We start from the raw sequence: 25,850 nt of genomic DNA on the forward strand, positions 1-25,850 counted from the left end.
TGGGTTCAATCCCTGGCCCGTCCTTTTCATCCTACTTTGTATCTTTCTATCCACTTTCTCTCACTCTCTCTTCTCTACATATACAACTCATGTATATTCATATGTTCATAGCCATCGCTAGAACCAGAAACGAATTGAAAAAAGTCGTTTCCCTCCCTTCCAACTTCCACTCACAGCACAGTGTATATATAACGCCTATAAGTTATGCAACCAAAGCGTGCTGTGCCGCTTGACCTTATTCACCTTATTCACCACACAATCTATCACGAACACTATAAATAACCCTATCCATGGATCGCATCACCGACCCAACGGTGACTCCCAGATCTCCTATCGTTTCCGTCTAACAAATACCCCAGTCCGTGCGGGTTGTGGGACGCAGAGTGCTCTCGGTCTCTAGTAGCAACAACCAGTACAACTCCTTTCCCTTCCCAGCTGACTATAAGGACTTGGCCGGCGCCGTTATTGATCAAATATGCATGAGCTGCTAAAATTGCACTTTGAGAATAAGTGGAATGTCCCAGCCCCTTATTCAGTAGGATCTCAGTACAACTGGTACCAGTTCAGATCAATCACGGAGGAGCAACCATTGACATGTATAGTCAGAATTGATCGTTTTTTGATCGTTTTTTTGTTTTCTGAGGGTTTAAGTGTTATTCGCGTAAAACGGTAAAAGATCTTAAAATCACAATCATTCAGATCATTCAAGGAACTCTCATCTAAACCAATTACTAGGAATCTACGACCATCAGATCGATTCTGGCTCAGAGATAGGATTCTCTAACGTCGGGTGTTCAGTCTAGGGTTGAGGCGAGCTATGATCCTCAGCACATCCTCAGGCCGCAGATGCTCTCTGATACACCGCGGAAAACTCCCACAAAACGCTGTAGTGTTGAAGGGAGACTAAACTTTTCGACACTGAACTGTGTAACAAGTGTCAGTGCAACGTCCAGTGTTGATGAAATTTGTCGCATGTAGTATTCGTTGAATTTTGTTTAAAAAACCCAGATTAATCCACCTAGCGGTGATAGTGCCTTTCTCGTAGAATACGTTCTCTAGCTCCTGCAACATAGAAGCTTGAACTTGTAATAGTTATAGCAATTAGATTCTTTAAGGGTAAACCAAAAATGTACAGTAAAATGGGGTATCTTTCATAGTTTTTCAGCAAATTTTCCTAATATTTTCCCATGTAACAGTATTTCCAATAATAACATACAAATTTTCAAAACTTTTGGTGCAAAACCATCTGTCAAAGTAACGCTTCGATTGTGAATAAAGTGCGTGCGCTGCTTTCGTAAGCTCTGTAAAAGTGATCTTTAGTGATTTTCAAGTACGAAATGGTATCGCCACCAGAACAAAGGTAAAATTTGTGTTCCTAATGTAGAAACTAATGTGATTGCAGCTAATTAAAGCTAATTTCAGACAAAATTTAAGTGACTCATTATTGCTGCGTGAAAATCACGCAATTATGGGTGACTTTTTGTGCAGCATATATGTAATTGAGAGTTCTGCGTACATATACATTGCATACTTTTAGGCGTTTATCGGTGGTGTGGGTGGATGGAGATTTGGTCCCAATTTTGAAAAATTGATTTCAAATCATGAAAACACGCTTCGTTAAGAGATTTGAGACCAGCATTAGATTCTACTATAGTTGATCTAACGAGAATTAATGATAATTCATTAACAAAATAGATAAAACTTGAGTAACTAAATAAATAATAGGTAGACAACAAGTTGACCCATAATTGTTACACAGCCAATTTTGGCCCATTAATGTAGTTTTCATTATTATTCATCAACTTTTTAGTAATTTTCAGCAGATTTTTATATAAAACAATAAAAAGGAGTTTCAATGATAAGAATGCAAAATAAAAATAATGTAAATGTTATTTCTGTATGAAAATCGATTATGAAATGACTGCTTCTTGAGTAGGTACCTAACCCATAATTGTGCTATGAGTGTAACTTTATGAATCAATTTTGAAAAAATGAACTATCCCATCCATATCCGAAAGCTCGAAAATTGTTACCATCATCTTATATAAGAATAGTAGTTTGAGCATGACGCTGAGGAAGGTGATTCAGTCCCAAAACAAAATTTTTGGTCCTTTTTATACAGGAATCAAAAACATTCAATACTGAGGAAAATGGAAAATTTGATAAAAATGAAACTAAAAATAAACGACGGGAGCGAAAATGTTCACTCTCATCAACAAGCGCGGCACACTACGAAAGTGATCCTTTTTAACCCTCGAACAGTCGCGTCTTCAGCCACCCTCAGCGACACCACGCTCACGCTGTGTACCACAAATGTGCTTTTTTCATGGTGCGTGTACTCAGTACACGACTCGACCGTAACCGGGTTGATGAAATATACGATTTATTAAAAGAAGGTTTTCAATTCCCTAAAAGTTTGCCTACCTTAAGGCGTTATTAGTTTAGACGGTTTGACAGTGACAAAAAAAGCACATAATTTGTATGACTTTGGACAGCATATTCGAAATCAGGGATATCGATTTAGTTCACCCAGCGAATATACTAACGAAATTCATCAAAACACCTTATGAACTTTTGCTATAACTAAATATTATTTTGTGGGCTTCGTGGCCGTGTGGTTAGCGACGGCAGTCGTCTAGGCATATCGTAAGCCTCGAAGTGTGAGTTCGATTCCCGCTCTAGTCGGTGGAAACTGTTCGTCAAACGAAAAATTCATCACTGGGCCACTGGGTGTTCTGTGTCTCGTCCGTTGTCTAGTGTAAGTAATGTGTTCAGTCTGTGCGGGCTGAAGACGGTGTGAATTGTCTTTTTCTTTAAATATTATGGAAGCCATAAGAATACCTCATGAAAATTCATTGTGTTGATTATGACAAACTTCATAAAATAAGACTTATGAAAAGTGTAAAAAACTTAAAATGAAGCATACTGGAAATGATCCATGAACATTTCATGAGGTCGGTCAAGCCAATCAATGTTACCCCGCTAATCAAAAAATCTGTTGGCAACTGGGTCCAAACCAACAAGCTTGAGATCAACTGGCTCGCATGCTACCACTCGGCTATAGAGGTAATCACGTTCAAATGTATGCGTGCCTTTTTGTAGATGTAGTTGTGAAACTGCGAGGAAAATATTTGCACCCTTACCCCGGACGTTAGTTTTATCATTATTTACCCGTTTTACCCAAATCGATTGGATAATATTTGCATATGCAATCTGAATAGCCTTTGAATCGGCGTGCACTTTTGTGTGAGGAAAAATTTGCGCTAGTGTTCGTGTGATGAAATGTCACTTATCTCTATAGAACGAGTTGATATGAGAGGGAACAAAACGCAGACAACAAGCGTTTGTTGGACGATGATCACCTTTTTTGCCATGGTAAATTTGAAATCATTTTTATGCTGGTCATTACCGCAAGCCGTCTTTCAGTTAATTTTCACAACAAAATTAATTTCAGTGTAAAGGGTTAGTTGTAAATCGGGTCAATTATAAAATTGACAGTTTTATCTGTTGAATTGAAGCGAAACTCAGTCTACACAAATTTAGTAGCGATGTATATATTTAAATTGATCCTGCAGAATAGTCCATTTTACGAGCCGTTATTATGAATAAAATTTTAGCAGGAGATAGCGTCCAAACCCGTGAAAATCGATATCAACATTCGCGACTACGAAGGTAAAAGAGATTCCAACTCTTTGTCGCTCTAATGAAAAACCTCGTAAGGAACTGTCAGAATGTGCGTGAAAAAAAGCAAAAAAATATTTCCCTCTCGTTTTTTCTCACGTAAACCTTCACGCACATTCGACAACTTCGTATTCGCGAATCAACATTGTTGTCACTTCGTAAAATGGCTCATAGTAATTTCAACCGCAAGCCGTTATTTAGTGTAGGAAAACAAAAACTATTTCTGATTCTGAGTAAGATCAACCCAGTGACTGAGTAGAAATTTTCCTCGGTAGGTAATAATTTGAACCTGTCAAATGTACATTTATTCGTTAAGTGGTAGGTAAGTTAATCGCCAAGATGTATGCAACACACGAACCATTAAATCTCGGATACTTTTTCAAAACGACGTATAATACACGCAAATCCTATGTTGATACGTCGTTTTGAATAAGTATCCGAGAAATATATTAATATGTTCGAGGCGTTCATAGACTACGTCACATTAAAATTTTCCATTCTAAATCACTTTTCTCCCTCTACGTCAACATTATTTTTAACATTTTCATCTTCAAAATGTGTGCATGGATTATTACACTTTTGTCGAATTCGTTTTTGATTCAGTTCCAACCTGGGTTGGAACTGGATGAGATCACAGTTTCAACCCCAACCCGACTTCGGTTTCGCTTGTACTAAAGTTTGTTTGAGTTTCTTTGACGTTTGTTTGTTTACACATTTTCCGCCAATCCAGTTCCAACCCAGGTTCAAAAACGAATTCGACATTTGTGAGTACCTCTTAAAGCGTGTCGTGATTCACGATTGCTCCCTTGCCTGAGCGAAGCACACGCTTAAAAATGTTACATTAATATATGTACTATCACGGCGTGTGTATGGGAAAAGTTTATAACAAAAAAATTGGCATCGTCAAATTTTTCGCTATTCAAAAATAGAGGCTTTCAGCTTTCATTTGCAGGGTCCCTCAAAAAAATCCACCGAGGGATCCCGAACAACTTTATCAGAATACTGTTTTTCCCCATACAAAATGCACGGTTCCAAATTAATCCCTATTTCTACTTAACAAACATACCCAATTTTTGTATGAAAAAGTTCCCCCGATGGAATATTTCGATGTTGGGCTTGAATGAAAGCTGGTAGCGTCAACTTTCACGTAGCGTAAAAATTAGCGATGCCCATTTTTTTGTAATAAATTTGTTCTACCAGACACACCGTGCTATACGTAACGTATACACCTGCAAAAAAAATTACTCGGTTTCTGAGTTGGTCTCACTCAGAAATCGACAAATCCTTTGTTTTCTTGCTCAGTTTCCATTAATGGTGGGACAACTCAGTAACAAATTTTGAAAACGACGTATAATCAATGCTACACCATTGATTATACGTCGTTTTCAAAATTTGTTACTGAACTCATTGGCAACGGGTTGTCCCACTTTTAGCTAAAACGAGTAAGAAAAATAATCGATTTTTCGATTTCTGAGTGAGATTATCTCAGCCACTGAGTAAATTTTTTTCTTGGTGTACTAATTAGAACCAGGTAAGCGGTAAGTTAATCGCCGAGATGTATGCAGCACACGACCCTATATAAATGTACTAATGTGTTTGGGACGTTCTCAAATTACGTTACATAAAAAATGTCCTTTTTCAACCCCTTTTACATGTATCTCCAAAACATGTATCGGGATTATCACATTTTGCAGATATATAGTTTATTGCATTGCTAACTGGACTGCGACAAAGTGCGGAATCTCAAATAAAAGTGCGATATTGCATCAAATCGTTCCGGTGTCTTCACCGCACTTATTCATCACGAGCTAATGAATAAGTGCGGTGAAGACACCGGAACGATCTGACGCAAAATCGCACTTTTATTTGAGATTCCGCACTTCATCGTCGCACTTATAACCGCGCAATGCGCAATACCTCAAAATTTGACGTGATTTATTATCGCTACCTTACCTGTTATACAGGGTGCGGCAGGAAAAAATGCGAAAAGTTCAAGGCACTATTACACGCTAAATATGGGATATATATGACTATTTTTTCATGACAGTGTATCAGTCAATGTCTATATTCTAGCACTGAAAAATAAAAATGAACACATTTGATGTTTAACATGTGATAATGTAGGCCTAATTAGCGGATATCAATAAACTGCGCGCCCAATGGTCATTAAACAAAATGACTATAACAGTAACAAAATTAGCTCAAATTCGATGAACAACCAGACCACACTGGTCCAGAGCCATGTAGTTTCACATACCAGATGAAATAAGTACATATATTTGATGATATTGTAGAGAAAATCAAAAAAATTGTTTTATCAAATGCGAAATTTAGCGACCTGTGCGATTTTCTGCGGTTTGAAAATTCTGGTTGTCTTCATCTTCAGGCGCCGCCCTGTAAAGGTTAGTGACCAAAATGGGAATTTTTTTAATCACCTTTTCAGAAAACTAGCCTATTATAGATCATGGAACGTTGAAACATAGATTGGTTAATGTCAAATGGACGAAAATGAGGTTTGAAGTTAAAAAACACTTTCGCATTTTTTCCTGCCGCATACTGTAACGCACACGCTTAAAAAATGCTACATCAAAAGGTGTATAATAATTCACTACTTTTCTAGCTTAAATAAGATCTTCAAAACCACTTCGTTGAATATGCAACTTAAATTTACTACATCTACTGTTGGGCTACAGTAGAATATAGTTTTCGCTACAATTTTGTCAATCTAAAACAATGCGAGTTAAATTCACAGCTCAGGTGAATTTTTTTAGGGTTCCCGATAAGCGTTTGTGTCTAGACTTGGTGTTCCCGTTGTGGTTATGAACTGCGAACCCCTGGTCGTTTTCTTGTAGCAAATCACAACACCGTTATGTTGGTGGTAATGTAGCTTTAGCTGTAAATTTTATTTTTAATTAGTTTAAGTTTTAGGTTAATTGCATGTTTGTACTCACAGAAAATCGTTTGCATGGGTAATTTATCGCACAATTCTAACCGTACTACCGTTAACACGAGGAGTATCTGTATATATAGTTTAAGTTAGGTTAAGTTCAAACAATTTAGACTCTAACTTACAATTTGTGTAACGTTTTGTGTAGGTTATCGGGAATAACAATCTATGAATTTTTATAGCTGTAGATACTAGGCACAAATAGCTGTAAGTTCAAATTAGATTAAGTTTTAGCAATACATTTTTAATTAGAGTTCAATTGAGTTTTCACCTTACACAAGTGTTCTTCACTGTATACTTTGGCCAACAATAACGATGACGAGGCTGGCCATCACATTGCTCTATTAATTGTCATCACCCACCACTACAGATTCCCTGACATAAGTTTGACGGTTCGCTCCGGCCGTCATCGGAGCGTGACCAGAAGTGTTGCCAGTATCAACATCCTCACCCCCGTAACACTGGCCACCAGGTCCAGTTTTACCAACCTCACCAACCTCTAATACTGCCAACCTAGCCACCGGTCTACGAACAAGCCCCCTCGCAGTTTGGACAATAGCTTGCCGTACTCTCCCATCAGCCCTTGAATGGTTTCGACAACACGGCCTCTTGTCCACTCGTTTCTTTTTCCTTCACCGACCACCAGGACCAGTTGTCCTGCCGCCACTGCCTTTGCTTCGCCACAACACTTCGGTCGTCTTGTCAGCGTTGGCAAATACTCTTTAAGCCACCTCCTCCAAAACATGTCGAGCTGGTGCTGAACTTGGTGCCAAGATGAGCGGAGAGCTACCGCTGGATCCGTTGCTTCGACAGCAGGTTGTTTAACTCCGTTCGAATTGCCCAGCAAAAAATGATTTGGAGTGAGAGCTTCGCTTTCCTCCGACGTTAGCGGCAGATATGTGAGAGGACGGCTGTTCACGATAGCTTCGGCTTCCAACATAAACGTTTCCAACGCCTCGTCATTCAGTTTACGGTTGTTGTTGTACGCCGCTTCAACGGCTGTTTTGATGGAGCGGACCATCCGCTCCCATGCTCCGCCCATATGCGGAGTGCCAGGTGGAATGAATACCCACTTGGTAGCGGTGCCCGTGAATGTTACGGCCAACTGCTCAACTTGATCCCGAAGAAGTCTGGCGGCGCCTAGAAAATTGGTTCCGTTGTCCGAATATATCTCGGCTGGTGCTCCTCTGCGACAAATGAACCGTCGAATGCATTTGATGCACGAATCCGTAGTTAGATTGTGAGCTACTTCAACGTGTACCGCCCGTATGGTCAAACATGTGAACACGGCTATCCAGCGTTTTGCGTTGCTTCTCCCGATCTTCACCGTTAACGGCCCAAAGAAATCCAGGCCTGTATAGGTAAACGGTCTCATAAACGACGCCATTCTTGCTAGTGGCAGAGGTGCCATACGGGGAATCTCCGGTGTGCTTTTGTATACTCTACACCATTGACAAGCTTTAGCTGCGCCTTTAACCGCCAACCTGAGTCTTGGAATGTAGTAAGCTTGGCGAACCTCATTCACTACAGTCTCAGCGTTACTGTGTAGAAATCTACGATGGTAGCCATCCAATAGTAGTTCAGTAAATTTGTGTTTCCGCGGGAGGATCATCGGAAATTTTGTTTGCATATTGACATTTGGGGCTGCTCCGATTCTGCCATCAACGCGAAGGATGCCTTGCTCATCCAAAACTGGACATAGTTGATAGAGGGCACTAGATTTTCCCAGAGATTCTTGTTCGGTCCTAGGCTTCGATCGGTTGCGTACAAGGACAACCATTTCGTCCGGAAAAGATTGCCACTGTGTCTCACGGATAAGCAGACATTCAGCTCGTACCAGTTCTTCCGAAGATAACGGGCCAACGAATCCCTCCTGTCGTGTGACTTTCCGCTTGAGGTTCCCAATGAAACGTAAAACGTAAGCAACAGCTCGAGTAGCTCGGGTAAGCTGAGAGAAGCGCTCAAGTTCTACCAAACGTACAGGAATACTCGTAGCCTTATGCGCATAGCAGGGGCGTAGCTCTTCTTCTGTAGAGGGCGTCGACGTTTTCTGCACTGGCCATTCGTCTTCCGATAATTGAAGAAAACCGGGACCTCTGAACCATACGCTGTTTGCCGTTAGGTTGGGCCCGTTTCCCCACTTCGTTGCAAGATCTGCTGGGTTCTGTTTGGTTGGAACCCACCGCCAGTTTCCAACATCGGTGATGGTCAGCAATTCTCCGATCCTGCACGCGACGAATTGTTTATATCGTCGATGGTCAGCTCGCAGCCAGGAGAGGACGGTTGCTGAGTCACTCCAAAAGACTTTCTTTGAAATGCGTAGAGTATGGTTTTCTTCCACGAACTGCGACAGTCGAGCGCCCAGTACTGCAGCCTGTAACTCCAATCGAGGAATGGATTGGGTCCTCAAGGGAGCCACCTTCGTTTTCGCTGCAATGAGCGCACATTCTGGTAGTCCTTCAGCGTTCGATGTTCGAAAATACGCTACTGCGCTGTACGCACTCTCACTGGCATCCACAAAAACGTGAAGTTGAAGATCCCGATATCTCTCCTTGGTAGCAGCAATGAAATAGCAGCGAGGAATTTTCAGGTTTCGAACATCTTTGAACAGGTGGGTCCAACTTTTCCACCTTTGATGCAGATCGTTGTTCACTTTTTCGTCCCATTGTATCCCTTCTCTCCAGACTTCTTGAAGAAGAATCTTCCCGTGCACCACAAAGAGGCTTAGCAGACCCAAAGGATCAAAGAGTGACATCAGACACTTCAGCATTTGTCTTTTAGTAGGATGTTGGTCGCTCTGCAACAGCTCAGTAATATCTTCCTTCATCTCGGTTGAGAAGCTGAATGAGTCTTCCTGTGTCAACCACAGGAGCCCGAGTACACGGTCGAAGTTGCTTTGCTTGTCCGTCGCGAATTTCTTGTCTTCTCCGGGTTTAACTTCACCTAAAGCGTTCAGAACTTCGCTGCTATTGGATAACCAGTTCCTCAGCTCGAACCCTCCATGCGCGTGGATGAAACGCATTTCCTGGGATACTTTTATTGCCTCCTCTGTGGACTCATAACTTTCAAGAGAGTCGTCCACATAGTGATTGTTGACAATTCCTTCGACTGCTCGAGGGTACGTCTCTTGAAACTCCTTGGCATTCTTGTTTTTAATATATTGGGCTGATGCCGGGGAGCAGGTCGAACCGAACGTAGCAACATCCATTAGGTACACTTCAGGTGTTTCGGACGAATCGCAGCGCCAAAGAAACCTCTGCGAGTGGCGATCTTCCTTGCGTATAAGGATTTGGTGAAACATCTCCTTTATATCAGAGCAGACTCCCACATGAAATTGACGAAACCGTACTAGAACACCAGGAAGGGACGTAAGTTGGTCGGGACCTTTCAGTAACACTGAGTTGAGCGAGATCCCGTTCACGGCTGCTCTAGCATCCCAGATCATGCGAATCTTGCCTGGCTTCCGAGGGTTCACTACTGCTCCTAGCGGCAAGTACCATACGCGTCGAATGTCAGCGCTTGCTAGCTCCTCCTCAGTGGCGCGATGTGCATATCCTTTGGCCTGATAATCCTCCAGCTGTGTCTGTAACGCTTGCTTGAGATACGGGTTCCGCATCATACGTTTTTCCAGGCACTCCAGTCGTCGACGAGCCATACCATAGCTATCAGGAAGTTCAACATGGTCAAACTTCCATAATAAGCCCGTCTCAAAGTGATTGCCGACCCGCACTGTAGTATCCTGCAGTATTCGCAGAGCGCGTTCTTCTGCTGCTGATACGAGAGGAGCTACGGTCGGTACACTGATGTCTTCCGTAGAGAAGAAATCCTTGACGAGGTTGTGTAGTGACTGGTCCGATGCACATCCACAGGCATGGTAGTTTACTGATAATTGTTGTCCGTCGCTCGCTTTACCGCCATAGATACACCAGCCTAGTCTGGTTTTGGCAGCGATGGGTTCGCGTTTGTATCCTTCGCGCACTTTTAATGGAACCATCAAATCTAGATTGTTGACTCCAATCAGTAGCTTTGGAGTCGCCTTGGAATAGCTCTTAACAGGAAGACCTTTAAGATGTGCAAACTGCTCGGAGAGATGGTCGTATGGCAGCGATTGTGTGGGCAACGACAACTCCTTTACGGTTTGAACTTCCTCGAGTGAGTATCTTTTCCCATCAGTTGATGAAACGGTAAGCGACAGTTGCTTCGACCCCTTCTCTGTGCGTGATACGTTCGCTGTCCATAGTAAACATAACGGCATCGTTACACCTTCGACGCCCAACTCTTTGACCAGGCTGTCTTCAACTAGCGTCAAAGATGATCCATCGTCGAGGAACGCAAAAGTATCCACTGATCCTTTGGGCCCGTGCAGGGTCACTGGTAGTATTCTGAAGAGTAGCGATTGTTGCCCCTGCCGATGCGTATGGTTTTCTGCGGTATTCACTAACGGTTGAATCTGCGTGTCTGTACTGTTCCGCGGCGAATGTAGAAGCGGATGATGCCGGTATTCGCAACCGTTCGTCCCGCAGTTGCTGGTTTTTCTACAGCTTCTTCTAACATGCGAACTCAAGCAGTTTCGGCACAACCCGTTTGACTGAACACACTTCCAGCGGCCGTCCACGGAAAGTGATTGGAAGGCCCGACAATCCTGGATTCGATGCCCGACGTTCTTGCAGGCTGGACAATGCTTTGCACCCTCACGACTGGATTCGGAGCTGAAAATCGGGTCACTACGGTGGGTGTTGACACTTCCTCTCGAGTTCGAACTGTTCTTCCCGAATGCTGGAGACCTTCCACTACTGCTGGCGTACACTGTCACTTTGCTCACTGCTTTCACTACACTGGACATGAAGAGGCCGAACGTTTTCAGATTAACCTCCGAAAATCCCTGGAGATATGAGCCCCATTCCATTTGAAGATGTGGTGGGAGTTTTGTGACGAGTTCCGCGAGAAGAGATGGATTTGACAGATGGGCGGTTTGTCCTGCGACTTCAAGGTGATCGCAGAGACTTTGTATAGACATCCCAAAATCAATAATCGTTTGAAATTTCTCCACTTTTGGTGGTGGTGTCGAGCGAACTTTGTCCAAGAGGGCTGAAATCAGCAGCTCTGGACGGCCATAAAGCATATGGAGTGTTTCCATAATGTGAGGTACCGATTCAGGTAGAAGTAGTCTACTTTGAACGGCCTCGTACGCCGCGCCCTTCAAGCTTCGCTGGATTCGATTCCATATCGACGAGTTTATAGAAACTGCTGTCGATTTTCTCTAAAGTTTGTTCCCGTTGTGGTTATGAACTGCGAACCCCTGGTCGATTTCTTGTAGCAAATCACAACACCGTTATGTTGGTGGTAATGTAGCTTTAGCTGTAAATTTTATTTTTAATTAGTTTAAGTTTTAGGTTAATTGCATGTTTGTACTCACAGAAAATCGTTTGCATGGGTAATTTATCGCACAATTCTAACCGTACTACCGTTAACACGAGGAGTATCTGTATATATAGTTTAAGTTAGGTTAAGTTCAAACAATTTAGACTCTAACTTACAATTTGTGTAACGTTTTGTGTAGGTTATCGGGAATAACAATCTATGAATTTTTATAGCTGTAGATACTAGGCACAAATAGCTGTAAGTTCAAATTAGATTAAGTTTTAGCAATACATTTTTAATTAGAGTTCAATTGAGTTTTCACCTTACACAAGTGTTCTTCACTGTACTTTGGCCAACAATAACGATGACGAGGCTGGCCATCACATTGCTCTATTAATTGTCATCACCCACCACTACAGATTCCCTGACATAAGTTTGACGGTTCGCTCCGGCCGTCATCGGAGCGTGACCAGAAGTGTTGCCAGTATCAACACTTGGAAAATGGGAACGTGGGAATGAGAAGTATTTATTTTGTGGTAGCTCGCAAACTTTTTCAAATATCTCCGAAATGGCTTGAAATATCCAAATCAAATTCAATAGCGTTCAACTAAAACCTATTCCCTATCAAATAAAACATGTTGCGGCTCAATCGATTGACATTTACTAGGAAAAACATAAGCTCATTTCTTTACTTAGCATTATTAGCACACCAATACACAATAGAGTTAATAAACTATAGAGGAAGAATGTCGCTGGCGTCGCTGCCGAAACATCTCTTGCTGGCGGAGATAGGCCGGGCTATAAGTGTCAAAGCGAAAAAGTATGCAGTTTGACAGATAGATACCCGACATGTTTGCGAGCGAGAACAAAGGGAACAGCAGCGACATTCGTCCTCTATAGTTTATTAACTCTATTCAATACACACATACGGACGGACATTAAATGCAGCAAATTTTGCTCAGTTCGTCGAGCTGTGTCGATTGATGTATGGAGACGTGATAATCTGAGCTTTCTATCAAAAAATGATTTTTGGAATGAAATGATAGCCTTTCGGTACAACTTTGTTGTACGAGAAAGGCAGAAATGCCAAAAAACGCTAAAACAAGTAGAGTTTTCATACCTTACAAGGTTGTTTGATTTTGAGTTTTTGGCATATTTTTTTGGTAATTTGTTTATTCGTGTGTAACGTGTACTAATTAGAACCCGGTAAGCGGTAAGTTAATCGCCGAGATGTATGCAGCACACGACCCACACTGAAAAAATTCTTCACACTGTTTTCATCTGATTTTCACATGGACTGTTTCCATACGCGTATCCATTGAATTTTATGGGAATATCACATAGATTTTGCGAAGTTATGTGATTTTCCAATAGAAGTTATGTGATTTCCTAATGACTTCCATGTACCGTATCGATTTCATGTGAAATTTCCAAAGAAATTTTCATCGGAAAATCCAATAACAGTTATATAGCCAAACTAATGGAAATTTTCCATGTGATATATGATTTATTTTTTCAGTGCACGAAATATACTCATATGTTTGGGACGTCCTTAAATTACGTTACTAAAAATTGTCTATTTTCAACCCCCTTTTTTCTTGCAGCCAAACTTTTTGCATTGTTTCTCTGAAACATGTGTCGGAATTATCACATTTTGCAGATATCCCTCAAAATGTGACGTAAATTATGGTCGCTCCCTTACCTGCTACAACGCACACGTTTAAAAAATGCTACATCAAAAGGTGTACAATTCACTACTTTTCGAACTTGAAATATAACTTCAAACCCACTCCGTTGAATATGCAACTTAAATTTACTACATCTACTGTTGGGCTATGAGCCTCTGCACGAATCTGGTGTACTGCTCACTCCCACAGAAAATTTGAAAACAGCGCGCACAGTAAAAGTCAAATGTGACTTTTACTGTGCGCGCTGTTTCCAAATTTTCTGTGGGAGTGAGCAGGACAGGGCAAATTCGTACAGAGGCTCATAGCAGGAAATGGTTTTTGTTACAACTTTGTCAATCTAAAAAAATATGAGTTAAATTCACAACTCAGGTAAATTATTTTAGGGTGTCCAAGAAGCGTTCGTGTCTAGGCTTGGAAAATCATGGGAACGTGGGAGTTAAAAATATTTATTTGTGGAAGTTCGCAAAGTTTTTCAAATATCTCTGAAATGGCTTGAAATATCCAAACCAAATTCAATAGCGTTCAACTACAACCTATTCCCTATCAAATGAAACTTGTTGCGGCACAATCACTTGACATTTACTAGGAAAAACTTAAGCTCATTTCTTTGATCTATTATTAGCACACACATACACACACACATACACACACACACACATACGGACGGACATTTGCTCAGTTCGTCGAGCTGTGTCGATTGATATATAAGACTTGATAATCTGAGCTTTCTATCAAAAATTGATTTTTGGAGTGAAATGATAGCGTACAACTTTGTTGTACGAGAAAGGCAAAAAGAAAACATTTGTAGTTAGGTTAAGTGTAACGTCCCAAAAATCCCACGAACGCAGCCATCACTACACTGCCCCATGCAAGGACGACGGTAATTCCGCTAGCCACCACCAGGCAGCACAGGACTGCACGAATGGGCGGCCATGGGGGAGGCGAACTGGGTGGTCATCATGAGGAGGATGCACGACGGGTCAATGGCCAAAGGTTCGGAGTCAACGAGCTTCCATACAACTGATCGTAAGCCTGGTGATCTGCATACAGAAGAGTTGCAAATTCTTAAGTGGAAAGACATTTGGAGAAATTTCAAAAAGAGTTGAAAGTTGAAGTATAAGGATTAAGTTTTTGAAAGACGTTGTGAAGATAAAGAAAAGGAAAGTGGAGAAGTTGGAGTAATCTGGACATCCAGGTAAATCCCGCAATTTTAACCCCGAACCTATCCATCCGCACAGTGCCTAACCCGCCATTGTGAACCTTCTATTATGTCCACAGGACCTCGCGGTTTTTATTTTAAAATCGAACTACATATGCGGTATCGTTTGGAGCCACACCGCCGCGTAGACCCTGCCCAACACTTGGAGGTGCCTTCGCAAGCCCTTTACCCAATACGACAATCGAGTGCGCCAACGAAATCCAAGCTTTTTCCAGTGCGTCCACGGATCACTGAAGCCTCGAGTCCATCACCACACTCGAGGGGCGCACGGGACAGGAGGAAGGTCCGCGTGAGGTTGCAGGCCAACAGAAGAGAGAGAGGAAAGGAGACGAATTGCCCGCCCCCTGGCCCAGGAAGGAGAGAAGGAGCCAGTGGACAGGCGAAAAGAGCAGCAGCGAAGGCGTGCAGTGCGCGGGGCCCCGAAAAAAGACCAAAGAAGAGAAGTTAAAGTAAGGTAGGACTAGTCCTTAAGAAAGTGGGAGGCGTCGTCCAGTGTTAAGGAAGGGCGTCATGAATATAGAAAGGGAGAAGATAGGAGACAAGAGGGAAAGTAGGACGTCAGAAAGTGGAATTAATGTGTGCACGAGACTAGGGATGTAGTACCGGTAGTATCTGTACCGAAAATACCGGTATTACCGACCAATTTTTGGTACCGAAATATCGGTACTGACTGAACCTGGATACCGGTACTTTCGGTACCGTGAAATCTCTCCTGAAGTGGTGAAATCCTGTCATTAGTATAGCCAATATGCAATAGAAATAAACGAAAATCTTTAAAACTAAGTAAAACATTTAAAACAAACATTTTTATAAAACCTTTCTGCAAATCCAGGATATCATAGCAATGATAGGTTTATTGAACGTTAAATTTTGGAAATGGATTTGTAAGCTTCGAATAAAGGTTTCTTGTTATTTCTTCAGTTTTTAGATTTCTTTTGCATCATCAAGGGAAAAATCAGTTAAATCTTCTTCTGTCTTCACCTAGCAGCTATTCATCTGATTTTGGTACATGTAAGGCTGTTCCTGTTTCAATTTAGACTTATCAAGATACTGCCTGTGAAACTGTGCAGAAACTAAACAATAGTTCCAAAAACAGTTTCATATAACTAATTTCTTTTTATATTTTTATCTGTCCATATTTTTTTTGTTTAATTTAGTATTTTCTGGTTAGATTTTACGACATCCCTAAAAACTGGAATTCACAAATGCATGGTAAATTGTAGATTGTATGTGCCAAGGTTGCGACCATTCATTTGCAAAGATTTACATTCATTTGCTATTATCTCAGTTCAGAAGCATGCTATCGAAAAACAATGTATGGATGAATTTAACCTTGTAATTTTATCTGAAAGTTTGCCGAATAACATTGGGGTCACAAACGTATACCAAAATCGTGAGCGAGCTGTGAAGGCAACTCTCCACGCGGTGAATGTAAATTACATTCACGCTGTGGAAAGTTGCCTTCACAGCTCGCTCACGGCTTTGGTATGCGTGTGCGACCCAATTTTATTCGGCAAACTTTCAGATAAAACTACAAGGTTAAATTCATCCATACATTATTTTTCGATAGCATGCTTCTGAACTGAGATAATAGCAAATGAGTGTAAATCTTTGCAAATGAATGGTCGCCACCTTGGTGCAAAATATGTAGATTACTTTCATTTTAGTGAAAAATTTCCAGTACCGGTATTTTACCGGTACTACCGGTACTGTAAGCCCCAGTACCGAAATACCGGTACTCACCAAAAGTGCTCGGTACTGCGACCCCTACACGAGACAGTCAATATAGGAAGTTCCTTAAGCGAACCTACGACTGTTTTCTTTACGCGGAGTGTCACGAGCGTCTTGCCGACCCTGAGGCTTGAAGACGGGGTTTCATCCATGCTATGCTAGGAGTAACACAGCCCTTGCTCAGTTAGAACTGATATTCGCAGGTAGCCGAGCTCAGCTGATTCAATCAGCTTTTCAGCCACTCATGGCTGAAAGGATCCACTGCTTCAATCCACAAATTTCCGCCCACAAAACCGAAGCCAACGAATTTAGCCTGTTCTGCGTTGTCGGGGATCAAATCTTTAAGTTTTGCCAACTCTCCCAGTAGATAATCCATGAAGTGGATGGTTGATTCACGGCAGACGAGAAGTCTTAGGTTACCGTCGTATCTTGATTTTTCTCCTTGTTAGATTGCGGGCTAGTAGCGGTCCGTTTTCCAGTACGCTGAGCCGATCGTCCTCCATTGATCCCGTTTTCCGAGTCCTGGACATTGGAGACCGACGGCAAATTGACCATGTTCTGTCCTGACGCATGTTTGTCGAGAATCACTGGCGCTGCTGCGGGCTGCGAAGCAGAAACCAGCGAAATGGCTTCATCGCCGCTCGAGGCGAGGAGCCATCAGTAGGGTAAGTGTGCCCATCGTTGTGGTATTAAGGTAAATTCATTTCAAAAACAATGATCGTACCATCTAATGAAGGGTTGCAAAACGTTAGTCGGTAGTTTTCTATCCAAATTTGCTTGGAAAAATATAAAAACTATCGTTTCTCTCTGTTTTCGATCATAAATCGCTTACCACAACATTAGGCACACTGTTCCTATTATGGAGGTAAAATTTAATTTTGGTTCCTATTGTTGCGGTATCCCATTGAAATCATATGGGATACCGCAACATTAGAAACACTACCGCAACAATAGGAACACAGCAGCAAAAAATTTAAGGAAAATATTTTTTTAAATAGGTTTTTGGGCAAATCTTAAGCACACAAATGGTGCAATCGAGCGGTTCCATATCATTTCAGCAACGAGTTATTTTCATATATGTTTATTTGGATGAAACCTTGCATACAAGTCTTTGGGGAAAAAAAACGCCGTTTTGCATACTTGGTTCGCCATTTTGAATCAGCGTTACTTATGAGAAGGGCCAATGATTTCTTCCAGTGGTTTTTTGTGCCTCCTGCTGAAAACGTGCTAATAAGTATTATATACAGGTAATTAGATACCAGTTAGCTGTACTACGTCAGCTTGCTTTGTTTCATTCGAGCGCGACCGCTACCTCTTACACACAACACAAGCGGCAGAACAAAAAAGTGGATCAAATCAACGCCGTCTGACACGATGACATTAGTCTAATTCCAGCTTTTCGCAAGATTTCAGCCAATTTTGATTAAGATTGGTATAATATTAGTTTATTCGTGTGTGATAAATCGATTACGACACATACATTTATCCAAAACAGCTCTCTTTATGGGAAAGACAGGAATAACAAAAACCGAACCATCTCCCGAAGACGCAATCGTGGTCAAGCGCATTCATTCAACATTTTTGTTCCGTACAGTAGTTTGATTGCTTGTGTTGCGAATGTTGGAGACAAAGGCAGCCGAATATCGACAAAATGGTGTCAAAGACTGAGATCGCTAACAAGAATGCGCTGGCCATAACGAGGCTAGTTCCGTCGATGACCGTTTCTTAATAATAAATAAAAAGAACGCAGTAATCACCTTCCATCAAACTAGACGGCTGCCGACTGATACCTCAATCAACAACCGCCGCACTCTTTATTCATTCCAGGTATATACAATTTACAATCTTCTTCAATAACAATATACCTACACACTAAGAATAAATCACAGAATTCTGTGAAATTTCACCGAAATCTCAACAGCAGAATTTTCGGTGATCTGTTCGGTGAATTTTTAATTCACCGAACATACTGTAAAGAATAAAAATGCTCATCTGTCTAATTCACCGAATATTTCGGTGAAATATTTTACAGATTTTCTGTGGATTAGTGGTTTATTTGTGTGGGTTTTGCCGAACTTTCGGTGATTTTTTCACAAATTTTCGGTGTTTTTCTTTCAGTTGAATTTATTCACGGTTCACCGAACTATTTTGTATATTTTACATTTTTTTTAATCAAAACAATTTTTTTTATTTGTTTGAAAATGTATTATTTAATTAGATGTTCAAACGTACACAATTATCAGTTGTTTTTGCATGTCCATTCGCGGTGTTGCAACGCGATTTCATATGCGGGTACTTCTTGCGGCTTGCCCGAAAGAATCATCAGACTGCAAAAAACAAACATTTGTTATTAATGTGTAATTAGTACTTACGGAAAATACCAACCAGCATCTCGTGTTGCTGTTGGAAATCGTCCATTTTTTTAAGTTTTTGTTGTTTTTCTGCTGTCTTTCACTAGATTCGTCATCACGAGATAACAATAAAAAACACATCACTTTTCGATAACCCTTGGCAATATGGACGACTACTGTTTTTACAGAAATTCGGTTAAACTCACAGTGTACGGTGAAAATGTTGATGTTCACCGAAACATATTGTAAAAATTCACAGAACTTGGTAGTTTGGCTGACTTCACCGAATTTTTGGTGAAATTTTGACAGTTGGATTGGGAAACCATGAATTTCACAGAAAGATCTGTGAAAGCATATTTTACCGTTTAGATTCGGTGAAATCTTTCACAGAGTTCTGCGATATATTCTTAGTGTGTACGCCAGCAAATCTACCTCGCTCCAACTCTCCAAACTCGTACCTGACGATACCTGAGCGTTCAACTCTACCTATGTTCCAACAGTCTTTACCCAGCATTCTATGATTTATACCCGTGAGCTGTATAATAATGTCTGACTAGGTTCTGAATTCATCCAGTATCTACTAGGGAAAACCAAACAGTAAATGCAGAAAGGTTGCTAGAAGCATAGTGATTTCATAGTAATTTCAGCTAATAATCCAGTGTTTTTGAACTAGATCCAGTGTTGTTTGATAACATAATAATTGTAAAGGAAAGTGTAACACGTTTTGGTGCAAAGGTAAGTTTTAAATACACATTTTAATTATATGTGTTGTGATATTTTCGTACAAAACTAACAATTGGAAAATATTTTCTATGTTACAGATTACAAAATGAGTAAAATCAGATGTATTCGTCCATTCAAAGACATTCAGTGTTCGAAAGAGCTGCGATATCTCACGGATGGTATCATCCAAAAACTAAAGTCAATTGGATTTTACAAGGTATCCACACTGAACACCAAGGATTTTCGTATTTGTTCGTCTTGCCGTCTACATAGGGACCGTCCATATACCACGTGGACAGAAAATTCATGGTTTTTGACCCCCTCCCCCCTCCCCGTGGACAAGCGTGGATTTTTCATTGGCCCCTACCCCCCTCCCCCATTGTCCACGTGGACATCAGAAAAAAAAGTTTTTTTTTCACATTTCTAAAAAAATAAAAAAAGTGATTTTGAAAGATTTTTTTTTATTTTTTTTTCGTAAATCATGTCTTAAATATAATTGAAAACTTTATAAAATACAAATATTCTATAGCTTTACATAGAATACAAACAAGTAGCACAAAATAGGTACCTACAAGTTTTCAACATTGTTTTTAATTCAGCTTAATGTTTGTGAGAGTGTGGGTGGAAAATTTTCGTCAAACGGAAATTTTTCATTGGGTGTTTTTCGTGTAATGTCTATCGCCTAATGTTAGTGATTGTTCAATGTTTAGTCTGTACAGCCTCTGGTTGAAGACGGTGTTTTTAGAATATTTATTCAATCTATGATTGTCTGATTGTTTTGTTGAGATAAGGTAATTTTAAATCTTGGATTTTTGTTGAGATAAGATTATATTTCTTAGATTCTTACAAAAATTTACAGCAACTAAATTGTATTGGTGAGGCTTAGACTTCAATATCCATTAGAAACATCTTAAATTTTAAAGGAACCTACAAAAAAAAGTTTTTGAGATAAGCCTGCAATTCCCTACATGTATTTTGAAACTTTGAAGTGGCTTAAAAAATTGATATGAAACTTAAAAAAATTCATACAGAACTTCCAAAGAAATTTTTCTGACTGAAACACCAACATTTGCATGGTCTACACTCCATTTTAAATCTCCAGTATATTCCTCGATGAAGAAAACTAAGTAATTAGAAATTCTGATAATTTAAAACAAATTAATCTGAGAATCAGTACCATAATTTTTTTGGTATAATAAAATAAAATGTATGAAAGAACTGTTGAAGAGAATCTCATCAATAATGCGACATAATTTGTTTCGTTTGTTGAGTCTTGTTTCCTAATTTATATGTTAATGGTGTCCACGTGGACATTTGACGAACCCCCACCCCCCTTTCCGTGGACAAGCGTGGACTTTTCGCCAACCCCCTCCCCCCTCCAAGCTGTCCACGTGGTATATGGACGGCCCCATATTGATTCAAGAGCTCACCTCACCCAAAACGAAGAACAAAGCGTAGCCGGCGGCTCAAGGATGCCAACTGTTCAGACCATACCTGATGTACCTGATTCGCAAAGCTATGAAAATTTGGTCACGATACCATCAGCGTCAACGCTAAGCACAATTCAATCACATGAAGACTTCACGATGCCTGTAGACGTCGAAATATTCAACCGAGGAATAGCAGCTATTCGTGTTTCGCCTATAGATTTAGGTAAGGTTAAAAATGTTCACTATCCTGAAAAAAGTGCGCTGAAATCGTCGAAGGTGTACGAAGAAATCTTTTTAAATTAGAAGCTAAAACAGAAAAAGCAAACGAGTTTAATGAAGTCATAGAAAATATGAAAATTAAATTTTTAAATTCAGCCACAAGGCAAGAAAAACTATCAATTTTATCATTGTTACCAAAATCATGGTCAGTACAAAAAATTGTAGACGAATTTAAAACTAGTAGAAATATGGCATCAGATGCAGGAAAGGAAAGAGATAATGTATTAGATTCATCTCAAGGTTCAAGGTCTGGAAAAGCTTTGAGTAATGAAACAAAAGAACTGGTTTTGAATTTTTTTGAGGACGATGATATAAGCCGTGCAATGCCAGGCCAAAGAGATTTTGTTAGCGTAAAGGCAGGAAATAAGAAATTAGCTGTTCAGAAAAGATTGTTAATGATGACATTAAGAGAAGCTTTTAATCGCTTTAATGAAATGTACGTCAACGTAAAATAGGGTTTTCATCATTTGCAAGCCTCCGGCCAAGGCAATGTAAACTATTGACTATCACAGGAACACATAATGTTTGCGTTTGCACTACGCATGAAAATGTCAATTTAATTCTACATAGCTTAAAAAAATACAATGTCTTGAATGATCTAAAAGCATTAACGAATAGATTACTTTGCGAAAATAAGACAACTCATTGCCATCTACGAAGATGTAAAAACTGCCCAGATACCTCAGTTTTAGAAGACAGTTTATTGAAACAACTGGAAGAAAACTTTGTTGAAAAGCTTTCATTCGAACAATGGGTTACCACTGACAGATGTGATTTAGAAACTATTGTAAAGCAAACCGATGACTTTGTTACATTTTTCAGCTCAAAATTAGAAAGTTTGATTCCGCATGATTTTGTGAAAACCGAACAATCCAATTTTTTGAAAACTACAAAACAAAACTTGCAAGATGGTGAATTTTTAGCTATTTGTGACTTTTCTGAAAATTACAGCTTCGTTTTGCAGGATGCATCCTTTCGTAATGTATTATACTGAAAATATGCAAATTAAACATTTTAGCTTCATTATAATTTCAGAAGAACTAAGACATGATTCAGTCGCTGTTAATTTGTTTATTGATAAAATGATATACTTTTTACAAATTGATCAAAATAAAAACATGAAAAAAAATTATTTTATGTCAGATGGTGCTGCTTCACAGTATAAAAACCGAAAAAACTTTTCTAGCCTTTGTAAGATTAAGTCAAAGTATGGTATTGACGCTGAATGGCATTTCTTCGCAACATCGCACGGAAAAGGTCCATGCGATGCTATTGGAGGTACGATAAAACGCATGGCTACCAGAGCAAGTTTAGCCAAAGAACGCGAACACCCGATAAAGACTGCAAGAGAGTTGTTTAATTGGGCAAACAAACGAAAAGAAGAAGAACTTACAAAGTTGTCATTTTGTTATTCTACTACAGAAGAATACGAAAATATGTCTTTGCAGCTAAATAATCAATATAATAATGCAAAAACAATTCAAGGAACTCAAAAATTCCACTCATTTCTTCCTCTATCAGAAAATACAATAAAGGCAAAGCTTTATTCAAACTGTCCTGACAATGATGCCAAAATATTCGATATTGTTAAGAAAGTTGTGTAAACAATAATTTGATAAAAATACAGGAATAAAAATAAACTGATGTACAAAATATAATGTTATTTTTTATTACGCACAAATACCACCCCTGAAAAATAAGCCTTATTCGCTCTTTTGAATCTTGCTAATTGAGGAGCTTGCGATATGCAAGAGTTGAATGCACATTTTCAACACAATACACCAAAAACCACTGGAAGAAATCATTGTTCCTGATAGTGGGATTTTGTAACTTGTTTTTCAAAATACTTTTAAGGCAGAGAATTTCACTCAAATCTTTAAGCTGTCAGTGTCATTTTAACTCAAAATTTTCCAATCTTTCCGAAAAAAAAATACTTTTGAAACTGGAAAAACACGGAGTACATCCGAAAAGGGCTAAAACTTATTAAGTTACCAAAAAAATCAATATTAAATTAGTAATATCTTCTAAACGGTGCATCTTAGAAAAATGTTACCGAAGTACTTTTTTCTTGCAAATTTGATGTACTTTCATAAAATTAGGGCGACAAACTTTTTTGACTTTTCTTAATAGCTTTTTTTGAAAACCGTAATTTTTTTAAACATTTTTTTTCATTGTAACCTATTTTTCTCCAGAACAACTCACTGTGCACTAGATAGCATTTTCAGTCAGCTATAACATAAGGATAATTAAAAAAAAATTGACATGTCACTTTTGAGGGAAAATCTATATTTTAGTTCAAATCACAAAAACCAAACATTTTTTTTTACCGTGCATATTTTCTCCATATAGCACCAACAGTTGTCTAAAACTTCGCCGAAGACACCAAACCGATCGGACAAACCGTTTTCGAGATACAATTTTTTGAAGATATCATGTGCATTTTTCATAGGCCCTTCTCATAAGTAAGGCTAGATTCAAAATGACGAACCAAGTATGCAAAACGGCGTTTTTGTTCCCCAAAAACTTGTATGCAAGGTTTCATGCAAACCAAAAAATACAAAAACTAAAAACTGGAAAAATTTCTCACTTGTTCGTGGAATCGCTCAATGTCATAATTTAAGCATAATACATCTATTAAAACTGCCTTTTGGTAACATTTCAGTTCGAAAAAGTGCACAATTGCCACTACCGCAACATTAGGTACTACCACAACGAAGGGAACAATTACCCTATCATTATTATCTATATTGATTCGCAATGGCGACGAACGACCATGAGAAATTGTTACCCAATTATTATCGATAACATCTAGCTTCAAGTAATCATCTTACCAAATGAATTATTGATAGTAGTTAGAACAAAAAGTTAAATTGTTAGAAAAAAGGTAGTTCACTAATGCTGACCGCGTGATCAAGAAAAAAATGGATGGTTAGCCGCAATCAGATGAAACTATTTTTTAATTCAGAAAAACAGTGTTTTTTGAAGAAAATGGGGCAAAATGGACGCACACTCAATTCCGGTGAATGAAAATATCACCAATCGATTCCTTGAGTTTTTTTTTTCATTCGGAAAAGATGGATTTCAAAGATCGCAATAATCCGCAATAATTAGGTGCCTTTTTAGGTCGGTTTTTCCTCCACTGTACGCTGATGGGATCTTGAAACGACCGATTGCTGGCGTTGCTGGAAATTTGCGATGATTAGGAACAAGGATCCCCGGAACTACACGGGAGGGGGAATGTTGAATCTGTCAGCACTGCAGAGAGTATTTCCACAAGTAATGACATTTTCAACAAGAACTTTTACTTTCAAGTCAGCAAACATATTCGATGAAACTAGTTAAAAGAACCGGTGTTCGTGTTTCCTTTTCATTCTAAATGATATCAAATTCCACACGATACCGCGAAAACTTCAAAACAAATTGCTGTAAAATTCGTATCGTTACTGCGTTTTTTTCTTTCTTTTTGGCTCAAAATTACTCTGTGGAAATAAACTGTCCCCATTCGCCAGCGATGACTCTTCCTTCCTGGAAGGATGACCACTTCAGCCCCGCAGAAATTGGCGGGGTGGACCATCACCACAGCATCATTGAGCATGAACAGGACTGAACTGGCGGTACTGGCGATTTCTTTTTAATTTACAGTTGAATTACTCCCAACCGACTGGAGTTCTGTCAGAGGGAAAGAGGGTTGTGAAATCATGCCTTTAGCGTTCATCCAAGTGTGAAAATCTGAAAGGACGTTCAACGAGTCCTGAAATTAACAAGCATGAAGTGTGATACAACAGATCGATGTCTTAACTTTTTAACAACGGAAATGTTTGATGTTCGCGTCCCGATTTAATGGTTCTCAGTTACAATGAACAATTGATGGCATATCAGTCAGAACACGTTTCCTCGTTTTCCAAGAAAGGATCTCCGGAATGATTTTAACGGATTCATCGTCATATTCCAGGCAAATATGACAGTCAGCGGAATACATTTCCAACCACGGTCGAACGCCCCAGGCGTGTTGAAACGGTGGAATTCTATCGCTTCGTTTCTTTTGATTAGCGAATTTTCGCCATGAAACGTTACGTTCCTTTGTAAGCCATCGATGGCGGCAGAGATATCTCCAGTGGATGGAGGAAAAATATTTTCTTTTATTCCGGTGCATCGTTGTCAATTCCATCATTGGATGATTTTGCTTCATCCGCCGTCGAAGAACGCCGCTGCTGTTGTTATGTTATTATCTTGAAAAGGTTCTCGTTTTCTTGGAAATTAGCATTGTTGTTCTCGAACCCGCGTTTTTTCGGAAAAAGTATGATTAAAGCAATGGCTGACGGAGCTCCTCATAGCATTTATTCGAAGTATAAACATGACATGTTGTTGGTCGAGAGATAAGCTTGAAATCAATAGAGCTGAATTTTAACTAGGGAAAAATACAAAAGATAAAATAAAGGG

The 25,850-nt window shown here is 39.7% G+C and overlaps 1 protein-coding gene and 1 long non-coding RNA gene across 2 annotated transcripts; both read right to left on the bottom strand.

Moving 5' to 3' along the window:
* Positions 1–6,488: 6,488 nt before the first annotated feature.
* LOC134287394 (uncharacterized) lies at positions 6,489–6,919 on the bottom strand. Its single transcript, XR_009997272.1, has 3 exons — positions 6,900–6,919; positions 6,754–6,833; positions 6,489–6,699 (listed from the first exon to the last, which is right to left on the bottom strand). It is a non-coding gene; the product is annotated as an uncharacterized LOC134287394 (long non-coding RNA).
* A 208-nt stretch (positions 6,920–7,127) lies between these two features.
* LOC134286918 (uncharacterized) lies at positions 7,128–11,471 on the bottom strand. Its single transcript, XM_062848615.1, has one exon. It carries the CDS (start codon positions 11,469–11,471, stop codon positions 7,128–7,130), a length of 4,344 nt encoding a protein of 1,447 aa, XP_062704599.1.
* Positions 11,472–25,850: the final 14,379 nt, after the last annotated feature.

Source organism: Aedes albopictus, chromosome 2, assembly GCF_035046485.1.
Source record: "Aedes albopictus strain Foshan chromosome 2, AalbF5, whole genome shotgun sequence".
Taxonomy (NCBI): Eukaryota; Metazoa; Arthropoda; class Insecta; order Diptera; family Culicidae; genus Aedes; species Aedes albopictus.